General features: G+C 49.1%; 1 protein-coding gene across 3 annotated transcripts in view; it reads left to right on the forward strand.

Moving 5' to 3' along the window:
• LOC308198942 (phosphatidylinositol 3-kinase regulatory subunit gamma) overlaps positions 1–10537 on the forward strand; it is a 63244-nt gene extending 52707 nt beyond the window's left edge. For all 3 annotated transcript variants that reach the window (XM_080602230.1, XM_080602229.1, XM_080602231.1), the window contains 4 exons: positions 755–931; positions 1276–1350; positions 1731–1901; positions 3329–10537. In XM_080602230.1, the coding sequence (XP_080458356.1) occupies positions 755–931; positions 1276–1350; positions 1731–1901; positions 3329–3530 (625 nt within the window). In that variant the 3' untranslated portion in view covers positions 3531–10537. The remainder of the gene's footprint in view (positions 1–754; positions 932–1275; positions 1351–1730; positions 1902–3328) is intronic.
• Positions 10538–11865: the final 1328 nt, after the last annotated feature.

Genomic DNA, 11865 nt, shown 5'->3' on the forward strand with positions numbered 1-11865 from the left:
TGCCACTACTTGATAGTAGATATTAATCACCTGCAAGAAATTCAGTGAGGACCTTGTTTGAATTTGCCGTTCTGTGAAGTTACTAGCAAAAAAAGGTTGTACCTGAACTTTTGAAGAAATGCCAAGTATAATGCCTAAGTAGACACAGTGCTTTATGAATCATGGTTGGGTGGCCGTGGGGAGATTTTTAGGCTGGAAACATTTACCTGAAACAATCGTATTGTGCCACGGTGGTGCTTCATTCTGACTAAGGATCAATTAACAGGGGAAATATGTTATTTTCCTGAAGTGTAGAAACCTGCAAATTAATCTTGGATGAGGAGACATGCAGCTTTACTTCCTGGTAGCTCTTAAGCAGTAATTGGAGTCTGCATTTGAAAACTTGCTAGCAGTAATACCTGTGGAGGGATTGCATAACTGATATACCAAAAAGTAAACCTGAGGGTGGAGAAGAAGGAATCTGTTCTAGCTTACACTTCTTGAGATAATTTGTTCCTGTATCTCTGCCAGAAGGAAATAGTTTAAGGTAAACTGAAAGCTCAAACTTTGCAAAAGGGTGGCAGGCCTTCTGGCAAGTGGTCTCGCACTTTTCTGGCATTCTTCCAGTAATGTTCGTGTTAAGATGTGGCAGTCAAAGGGAGGAGGTGCTGCTACAGTATGGCTCGTGATACTCTTACATGCAGTGCTACTGGTAAGGTTCAGTCCCTTTTAGACTGGGTTGACCTCACCGCTCGAATACTACACTTATTTGCAGGATAATGATGAACTATGAAAAATTAAAATCACGCCTGGGTGAGATCCATGACAGTAAAATGCGTCTGGAACAGGATTTGAAGAAGCAAGCTCTGGACAACAGGGAGACTGATAAGAAAATGAACAGTATCAAGCCTGACCTAATCCAGCTCCGCAAAATCAGAGATCAGTATCTTGTGTAAGTAAGACTGACCTGTACCTCTGAATAGTGTCTCTGATGAACCTGGCTAATTACTGTTTCCATCAGGGTAGTGGGAATTCAATTTTCTTTTCATATCCAAAGTTCCGTTAGTGCTAAGGTACTTTACTATGCCAGTAAAGGGATCATCATAGAAGAGTATGGAGGGAAGCACAAGTTCTCTTAGAGAATCTGTGGTCATTCTGTGGCTCTTGCTACTGGTGAACAAACTAAGCTCCAGACTGTTTCTTTGTGGGATTTTTTGTCTGAACTTTAGCTTGCTCAATATGAAAACCCCCATGCGTACTCTGAAGTAACATACTAGTGCTCTCTTCTTCTGGCAGATGGCTCAATCACAAAGGGGTGAGACAGAAGCGAATAAACGACTGGCTGGGGATCAAAAATGAAAACATTGATGAGTAAGTGTCATACATACGATTTCACTGAGCAGTGTTCCATTAATAAATGGTATCTTTTGTGGAGGTTGGTAATACGAAGCACCGATTTCTCAGTAAAGGACTGCAGACAAAGGAGGGCATTCTGTAGGGGAGCTGTATGTCATGTGAGGCAGCAGCTCTGCTGAAGTGTTTAGGATCACAACTAAGTTGGAACAATGAGGTACTGAGTTGAAGCCTGTAGTATGAAAGGCTGTCAGCAGATACCAAACGATTGTTAGGAGCCTGGACTCCCAACTTGGGTGGCTTTATATTCCTTTGAATGATTTCCACAAAAATAAATCACTCCGTTTATTAACTCTTTACTATGCACTGGCTAAGTTAACAATTATTCCCTCTCTCAGCACATACTTTGTGAATGAAGAAGATGAGAACCTGCCACATCATGACGAGAAAACTTGGTTTGTTGGGGATCTCAACCGCATCCAAGCAGAAGACTTGCTCTGCGGGAAACCTGATGGAGCATTTTTAATTCGAGAGAGTAGCAAGAAAGGATGTTATGCTTGTTCTGTGGTGTAAGTCTATTTTCCCTTTTGTTCAAACTGTTCAATTCACAAATCTCTACCACAGCTCTTTATTCCAGAGAACAAAAGCAAGGCTTACTCTAGCCCTACCATTGAAATGTGTGGCTTGTTTGCAGGATGTCTAGCATAGTAGAAACTTGGCTGCAGAAATCTGCCGTGAAAGTGCAGTACCTGTAGTCCAAGCAGTCTCTTTGTACACCACAATTACCAGTATGAAATTCTGAAGTATCCTCACTTGAAGCTTTACAGTCACAAACAAATTAAGGCCAAATTCTCCCATGTTCTTCCCTGCCAAGGAGCACATGGGAAGAATTAAAAAGGGGCTGTAAGCTGTAACGTCTTCTGTTCTCATTTATAGACATGCCAAACTCCAGGTGTTTTCTGTGTTTAAGATAACAGCGATGCTTCAGAGGAGACATAATTCGTGAGCAGTAGTTTTTGACATTCACACAGCCTTGCATTGATTTCTTGCGTTTTGCTTTGTTTTATGCTGGTGTAATGGAGGTCAGAAATACTCTGCTTCCATTATCTAAAAATCCTTCAAGCCTGTTCTTGAGTGCAAAATGGCTTTCACTGATTTATTTCACATGAGGTTAATTGCATCTGAAAGCAAGTCTGGGAAAGGAATACGTGAAGGTTTGTCACCTCAAGGTAACTGAAGACTGTAGTACCTGCTGGGTTCAGGGTACCTGTTTGTCACAGTCACTGAAGTGACAGGTTCATCAGGCACTTTCACCTGGTCGGTATCATACTACAAGATAGCAAAGGGATGGCATAACGTAACCTGTTCCTACATGTGACTTGGATTGTAAAAGGCTCCAGTACAGGGATTACATAATACTTGATCTTTTTGGCAGATAAGTTATTCTAGCAGCTTTGGAAATACTGTGTTCCAGTAAATGCTTTGCCAAGTTAGGGACTCAGTCGCTATGACTTCAGATAATGAACCAGCTTGAACCCATGCCACGCTCAACATTAGAAAATGAACACTGAAGGTTAGTGCTGTATTTCACGAAATACTCTGTAGATCCTAAGGACGTGTGGGTTTTGGCTTTTGCGCTTAGTGGAAAGGTTTCCAAAGAAGCTGAGCACAAAGTCTGTTGCTGACTTCAGGTGCTTATCTTCACGGTTAAGCTCTTGACTTTTTTTCCAAGAAACGTTTGGAGAACAATGCAGCAGGGAATTGTACTGCTGGGATAGAAGAGCCTCCTTGTGTGGATTATTATGCAAGAGTGTTTAATCACATGCCCTGAAGCACTGTTTCTTCGCAGACTGTTAATCTCCTCCGCTCGCATCTACTGGGTCCTCCATTATGTAATTTAGTGACTGGCAGGGTTGCTGCATTAGTTAATTGTTAATAGACTGTCACTTTGGGTTTGCTCTTTGATGTCAAACTCCCCCGTTTTCTTTCCTTGCAGAGCTGATGGAGAAGTGAAACACTGTGTGATCTACAGCACTCCAAGAGGTTACGGGTTTGCAGAACCATATAACCTGTACAGCACGCTTAAGGATTTGGTTCTTCATTACCAGCAGACGTCCCTCGTCCAACACAACGATTCCCTAAATGTCAGGCTTGCCTACCCTGTCTACGCACAGATGCCCCCCTCTCTTTGCAGATAAATTTTGGGGAGGAGGAAAGTGTTGGCTATCTTGGATTCTTTTCTACGATTTTTATTAGAACTTGGAGGGCATTCTTTCTCCTTAGACTGCTTGTTTTGCACAAGAAGTGATTCTGTGAATGTGAATCAAAAAGAGGCCTAGCAGCAACAAGACGACAACTTGGGTGTAGGTGTCCTGGTGCTACCTTAAAAGCTCAGCTGTGCTTTTACACTGATACTTGTGTTTCCTTATGAGGGGAATAAACTCAAGAAAATGCATACAAAAAATACTGGAAGCAAAACATTGTTTTCTGGAGATAATTTTTTGCCAGGCACCTTCAGTGGAACTTCTAATTGGATTTTGTTTTCTCTTGTTCTAGCAGAGGCGATTCGAAGCCTCTGCTCGAGGCATCAGTAACGTCTTTCAGTCTTAAACTCCCAAGAAACTAGGGGGAAAACTCTACCACAGCAATTCTTCTCTGTTAATTTTAGCAGCTTCACTGCGATTCAGCCGAACTTCCAAAAGAGGGCTTGTCTTGAGGTAGCGTGGAATTTGGTGAGAGAAGACCAAAGGAATTACAGGAAAGCTTCAGGTTTTTATTTAAATGGAAAAATGCTTGTAAAGAAAAGTCGCTTTATTTTTTTGCCAACAGTGACAAAGTTTTGGTTTCAATGGCACTACAGGTCTTCACTTAAAGGAAACGTTTATAACCAAATTGAACACACCAAAACTTTGTTTGTTGCTAGATCGAGCACTTACGGGGAAGGTTGCGTTAGCATCCGCACATACTTTCTACACCAAAACTTGAAACAAATAAAAGGAAAAGCTAAAACATTGTGTGGCTTCAAAACACTAAATTTGTCTGATCTGATGTAACTGCTCACTCTCCTCTTTTCCTCCTCCCCCCCCTTCCTCCCGTTCCTCAGCTTGGGATTCTGTTTCCAGTTTTTAAAGATGCTTCAGAATGTAAACTAGAACGAAGCTTGCACTCACGTGTTGCTGTTCTCTTGCTGAACAACGACAGACTCTCGTAATGCTTGATTTTGATATAAAAGAGGTAGGTGCAATCTAATGCTTCTGGATGGCTTACTGTACCAAATTATTTCCTGAGGAGTAGCCGCTTCTGGCTGTATAGAAGTGTGTGAGCTAATTATAGATCTCCTCTGATTTGTTCTTTGCAAGCTAGACTCTGAACTTCCACACCACTGCCGCCAAGCAAGATTTTACACCGGTGTAATCTCAATTCCCTTGTGGTTGTTTTGGACATCGTGCAAAACGGGAAGGAAAGAGCGCTGTGCTCCTCGATTACTGGGTGTCTGGTACCATCCTTTGGCGAGGGCTGCTGTCAGGTACTGGAGCAGGTAGTCCTGGGCTTTGTCAAGTGTAACAATCATCCGATAAATCCCCTCCCTGGAAAGTATACAGAGCAGCTTATTTCCATTCCTTAAGCTTCTGAAATGAAAAAGAGCTAAGTTTGGCAAACTGAGCCGCTTGGCATCAAAGCGTAACTGGCAAATTAATTGTTCAGTGCGCAACCTTGAAAGTTACTTTTGTTCCCATTACTGGAAGCGGTTCCCTTGAAATGCACCCATTGTACAGGACAGGAAGCAGACAGTCGCGCGGATCTGAGAATGTTCTAGACCTGTTTCTGACCCTGTGGCTAATTTCCTGTTTAAATGTGGGTTTTCTGTAATGCCTGGGGAGGAATGCCAGGCTTGTTGGTGTCTAATGTTTACACTAGAAGTATTATTTAGCTGAATGTCATGAATTTGCAAGCAGGGAACCGACAAGCCTGGAGCACTGATAGCCATTGCAAGGAGGGGAGTCCAGGTGCCTGGCGTGCCCGTGAGATGTTTTATTTTGCACTAATGACCCCGACGCTTCCCAGGCACTTTCCGATCAGCCGGAGTGCAGTCTGCTGGTGAGGAGCTTTGTAGATGCCACTTTTCCGTGAAATGAAACACCACAAGATTTAACCAAAGCTTGGAAAGCGAGAAGAAAGCTCGTGCAAGCTGCTGTGTCAGAGTGACCTGCATCTGCTCGTGTGTCCCTTCTGTCCCACTTGCACAAGAAAAGGAAAAAACAAAAACAGAGGTAGCCTTTGCTTGTAGTGAAAATCTGGAATGGATTCCTCTGTTGTGTGTAGACGTGGAAATTTTTCTTTGTAAAGACCCTTGCCCTACCTCTTGGAGAATTTGCGGTTCTAATCTGGTAGCTGTGAAGCCATCGCTTTCGCACCCGTGGGCACCTGGCGTTCCCTTGGCGCTGGGCTCGGCCCAAATGCCCGGTGAGGGAAAGCAGTTCAGAGGCACAAGTGACAGCCAGGTGCCTGATTCCTGTGGAAAATCTGTGCGCGAGGAGCACCCGTTTCCTGTGCCTCTGGGACCTCCTCTTACCCTGTTAACATTTGAAGCTGGTGGGACACAAATTTCTGATCCCTGCTCTTGTGAGAGGGACGCTGGCTGAAGCGCTTCACATCTGCCACGTTTTTAGATAGCGATCGGGCTTGGCTTTGGTTTAGACAAGCACAGGTCTGCTTCCAAGCTCGTAAATCCCGGCACACCCTCGCGGTACTGACAGCGGCGGGGTAGGGAAGCGGGGCTGGCTGAGGTTTCCCCGCAGAGGAATCCCACTGATCCTGTGAGGTCTCGGTGCAGGCTCCGGCCCCGGCCGTGCCAACATAAACAGCGAGTAATTCCGCTGGCGTCTGGCGGTGCCTCGGCCGCGCAGTGGTGTGAGCGAGTTCAGGCTCTGGCCCCTCTCCCCGAGATCTCTCCCCTTATGGCAGGTGATGGATTCGCTGTGAACAACGTGCTCAGAGCCAAAAGCCATCCCGAAGTATTTCTGAGAGGCTGCTCTGCCCAGGCCTCCGAACCAGGGCAGGTGGAGCCCACGCTGCGCGCACTCGGCTCCTTTGCCCTCCGCAGCCTTGCCGAGGGTTTGTTTTGCCTCTGCACATTTCCGCATTTGCTTTAGGCACCTGAGGTCGCAGCCGCCGGCGTTGCTGCCCTCGACCCTCACGTGCCATTGCACAGACTCCTTTCGCGTCCTCTTTGCACTCGTATGGCACGTGAAATGGGCACAAAACCGCCCGGCACGGGCAGCTGCTGTCATCCGCAGGGCGAGGGCTGGGTCCTGCTGCTTCGGCGTGCTCAGCCCCCAGCAGCACCGGGACGGGGAGAAAACCCCTCGCGGCCCGCTGCGGGGTGCGGGATTACACCCTAGTGCAAAACCCAGCTGCTAAGCCTAGAACAAATACAGGAAATGTGAACGCAGAGGCAAAACAAAGGGACTCGAGGTCTGTTAGAGCAGGAAGGTGCAAGAACGCTTTGGTTTCAGGAGTCGAAATGTCGGGAGGAAAGGGGGGGAGAGCCCCGCTGGCGTGGCAGCCGCTTCGTGTTGGGCTGCGGGTCGCCCCTCGTTGTGTTAAATATATATGTAGAGTTAATTAAGTAACTTTTGCACAGTGTTAAAGGGGTTTTGGGGGGGGGGGGGGGGAATGCTGAAACTCTAATATGCACAGTTTCTTCTAATCTGTTTTGAAGTATATTTGCAGGGATCAGGGGTGAGTCAGTATTTTGTATTCGGATGGATGGGAAATCAGGTCGACTTCCACAGTTGCCATTGGCCCCGTTACGTCAGCCAAGAGTGCCATGTTTCTGAAGTTAGTAAGTCACAAATCTTTTCCCACTCGTTTCTTTACTGCTTGATCTTAGAACGGAAGGAGGCAGCCTGGAAGCAGAGGGGTGTCTCGGCAGACACTCGGGCTGCTGCGCGGCGCTGTGCGAAGCAGCAACTGGTGGCTGCCCGCTGCCCGACGCGGGGATGCTCCAGATCTGGGGCTCGTAGTTCTTTTTTTTCTTCTTTTTTTTTTTAATATATAATTCTCAACTGCTTTGCACCGCTGGTAGTTGCAGTCCAGAGTTCAGATCCGGTGCAGCCCTCTGTCTTATGCCAAAACCAAAATGCTCTTCCCACCCCCGGCTCTCGGTGTGGCAGAGCAGCGAGAAGTTTTCCATTTAATGCGCTGGGCCTGAGCCTTTTCTCGCTGACACTCGTGTAAGCAAGAGTCCCACAGCAGAAAGCCACGGCCAGGAAAAGAGCTCCTATTTAATCCTACCCAAATTCATTGTAGCTGGGCGAAAAGCAGCCTTTGGCCCTTTGCAACGCCAGGCAACTGTAATGGGGACTGTGGCAGGGCTTGGTGACATGGGGGTGCCCCTCGGGCAGCCGCAGCTGTGCCAGGCAGCAGCATCGCTGCAGCAGTGTCACGGCTTCAGTTTGGAAAAGCCCCTAATTTGGTACTTGAACAATCTCTTCTGGTTTTGAATGTCTGTTTCTTTTTTTTGTTTGTTTTTGTTTTTGTTACACTACCAGGGAATAAAGCTCTGAAACGTTAGTGAGTCTTGTACGTTCGCTGCGCTATGCAGACACAAAACAGGTACTGGTTGCGGGCAGGGAGGGGTACGAGGCAGGTTTAAGTGCAGCTTTACAAAGCACTACGATGCGGCCGGTTTGTTTCGTTTCAAATCAGACTTTTTGGTATGTGTAGTTCCCTCCTGTTCCTTCGCAACATCTGCTTTTGGACCAGCAAAGTGACAAAGCCTTCCCAAGGGCGGGCGGTGCAGGGGGGCAGCGGGTGAGGTGCCCCGATGCAGCACTCCAAGCACAGGGAGTGAGCCCTAAAAAGGGGAAGGGGAGGCACCCTGAAGCTTCAGGATGCGGTGACATCCCGAATCTCAGCGGCTGAGGCTTCTGCCAAAAGAAAGCGGCGATGCCAGAGCAGATCCGCACACGGTGCGTGGCTGGGAGGCGTTGGGCGAGCTGGTTGTGCTCCTGCGTGTGCAGGAGAGGCAGGCAGGAAATTAATAGAAGTCCGTACGGCCTCGCTCCTCGCTCCGGCCTGGAAGGAAACTCGCCGAGCCGAGCCCCTGGTTTTCCTTGGCACACCTCGTGCTGCCAGCAGCAGGGCCCCGCGCCGCCTGCCCAGATAAACGCAGGCCTGTTCAGCTCGGCCGGCTCAGCACCGAGCGAGGAGCATGTTTGGATGGGGTGAGAGGAAGTTTGGCCAACATTTTTGTGAATCTTGCGTTCTGCGGGCAGAAATACTTTCCACCAAGTGGGAAGGGAAAAAGAAGGAAAAAAAAAAATCTCTTTTGAAATCTTTTCAATTCCTTCCTGTTTGTTCACGGGGCAGATAGCGCGCGTTAGCCCCGTGCTGGTTAACGCCCTGGGTGACGGCAGTGCTGCGGGTGCTGCGCTTCGGGGCTGGCTCCATCCCATTAACGTGGAATTTGCAGTTTTTCTTGCCATCGGCAGAGACTTGCTGTGTTTTGAGACTCGAATTGCCATTTGTTCTAAAATTTGCCTTTACAAAAATGTAACGTGAGCATCAAAGGCAAAAAAAAAAAAAAGAAGAAATGTACTTGTTAGTGATAGAAAAAAAAAGACAACAACCAGTATTAGACAAAACAGCTTTAATTCGCCCCCCTCCCCAACCTTCATCTCGTATCGCTTCCGCAAGGCTGGCGGCCGCTTGCCTCCGGACCCAGCGGTGCTGTACCCGCGCCTGGTTTCAGAGCAGTCGGAGCAGGGGCTTAGGGATCACTTGGAAAAAAGGATTGTGTCCGGAGACAAGGCTGCCCGGGGGGACCTCGCCCCGGCATCGCTCTGGTGGCTTAGGAGGAGCCGGGCAGTGCTCGGGCTGGCCGCGGGCTCGAGCGCGGCTGCGGCGGGGACTCGGCTCGGTGGGCCGGGGGGGGGGGGTTGGGTCCCCCCTTGTTTTCCTGAGCGACTTCTGCGCCGAGCAAGGAGACGTTGGACTAAACCTGTTAATTTTGTATATCTGGCTGTTTATTGCACCACAGGATTGTAATGGTCTGCATCATCTGTGTGTGTGTGTGCGTGCGTGCGCGTGTCTCTGTGCTGTGTGTATATAGGTAGAGGTAAGCTGTAGTCACACGGTTATCGGCGTCAGCTGCAAGTGGCACTGCCCCGCGGAAAGGAACCAAAACTCACCGCTAGCACGGTCGGACATGCGTTTGGGCGAAGTTGGGCTTGTTGCAGTCAAACGACGAGGAGTTTGTTGCGCTCATCTCCAATCTGTGCTTCTGAACCCCCGGCCTGGGGGTTTCTGGGGGGCGTTAGCACGCTGCTTTAACCTGCTCTGCACCTGGGCGTGCCAGGGATTTGCTCTGGGACAAAGCATTCACAGCCGCTGAAAGCAAAGGTTTAGGACAGGAAACCCTCTTGTTCCTCCGCGATGCAGTGAGCGCCTGCGGGTTCCCCATGAATCGTCCCGGCTCCAGCCGGTGTGTGCGGGGTGCTGGTGCTGCTGGTGCTGGTGGTGCTGGTGGTGGTGGTGCTGGTGTGTGTCCCTTGTGAACGGGCTGCCCGTACAGGTGCGGTTCGTTGTACAGCGTGAGTGGGCGTGCGGTCTTGTAGCGAGGGCTGGCATAACAGCGCGCTCTTTGTACAACCTTTGCGTTCATGTTTCTTCTTTTTTTTTTTTAACCTTGAATTCTATTTTCTTTAAGGGAAACTGCATCTGTTAGGAACCTGCTTCTCAAGAAGCTGTTGAATTATTTTCTTTCCGTATGAATTCCAGCATGTAACTTTGGTACTCTTGTTTGTTATTTGTGTAAAACCTGTTCTTCTGTCGTTTATGGTGTAGTCAAAAAAACAAAAAAACAAAAAAGAAAAAAAAAGGAATTCATGTAGTTTAACTTTTAAAAAAGAAACAAACTGCTTCATAAGGAAACCAATTGTATGTTAGTGTTTTCAGACAAGTCATACTGTAGTTTCTAGATCAGTAATGCAACACTGTACTTGTCACCAGATGTGTTTCGATTTTGCTGTACTTTCCTTTCATAGATGGTTGGGCTTTTAAATCCCAGACACTAAGCATCCTGGGCCTACTTGCTCTAGATCAAACATGCAATAAAGAGTTGCAATAAAGCACATTGACATGTAATGTTTTAGAAGGATGTACTGACAGCTGTTTCTAATAAATTCAGAAATGCAGCGTGGTCGGGCTCTCGTGGTGTTCGCTGCCTTCGTGCCTGCCGGCCGCGGTGCCGGGCCTCGCCTCCGGCAAACAGAAAGCGCAGAGCTGGGACTGCCCGGGCTGGGGACAGGGGCACGGACCCCAGGGACAGCGGGGACCCCGAGGGCTGGCGGGGGCAAACGGGGGCGGACCCTCGGAGGGGACACGGGGAGCGGGGCCGGGCTGCGCCGCTGGGCGCGGGGAGGGCTGCGAAGCACGGAGTCAGTGTTTTCTGCCCGCTGTTGAGTCAGCGTTTTCACTGACTGAGCTGATGGATCCCAAAAACGCCATGCCAGCGTTTCCTCAAACCGCTGAGTCGGCCTTCCCGAGTGCTGAGTCAGCATTTCCCCACGCCCCCACCCCACCGGCCCTCGGGGACGGAATTGGGCACCGGAGGCAGTGGGAAGAGGCTGGGGGACGCTCCTGGGGCCTCGCTCTTTTGTTTGTTTCACTTCTTAAATTTACTTTGTTGTACTAAAGGCTAATGAGGTAGAGCTACAGGAAAGATGTAAGCCGCTAATTGGCAACTCATTTTTTTCAGGGCTTTGCCAGCCGGGTTGTTTCATTAGGAAAACATCGCAGCCGGGAGCCAGGGTAGGAAATTTCCAAGCGGCCGCGCTGACTGGATGGAAAGAAAAACAGCACCCGGCTCGGGCAGCTTCTCGCGGAAAGGGCAGATCCCAGGATTTTTCCATCCTCAGCTGCACCGCGGAGCTTCCTGCAAGGCCCTGGGTTCGCCCCCAGTCCCTGGCAGGAGCTGGGACAAGGGGCCTGGTGTCCCCAGGCAGGGCAGGGGTGCAGGACGGACAGATGGGGATGCTGTCACAGGATGTTCCCCTTAGGGCCGGAGTGAGAGATTCCTGGGGATGCTCTTCCCCATATGGGGAGAAAGCCTGGAAACAAGACCTTGGCCCAGCCTCGAGCCGCGATTCCTCCTGGCACCTCGCTGCCGGAGCTCCGGGGCCAGCCCGGGAGCAGGGGCCAGGCGCTTTCAAGTAAACGGGTGGATTAGGGTTGGATGCGGACGCAGAATCCCCACTGCAGGGGAAAGCTTCTTGTCTCACTCGATGGGTTCTGTCCAAATTGGAACAGAACGTTAAAATACAAAATTTGACGCTGGACACTATTTTGTGGGGAATAAAAGCAATAATTTGGGTTCAGCTGGGAGGGACTCGCTCCAGCCTCAGCCTTTCCCTACCTCCCCAAGTACAGCACGCAGGCAGGTTTGGACCAAGGCTTCACCCTCACCGAGATGAACCACTTCGGCTGTTACTTTCTCCCCGAAGTTCCACCAAAGCTGCCCTTTGTTAC

The sequence above is a fragment of the Anser brachyrhynchus genome (assembly GCF_964034855.1).
Source record: "Anser brachyrhynchus genome assembly, chromosome: 8".
Classification (NCBI taxonomy): domain Eukaryota; kingdom Metazoa; phylum Chordata; class Aves; order Anseriformes; family Anatidae; genus Anser; species Anser brachyrhynchus.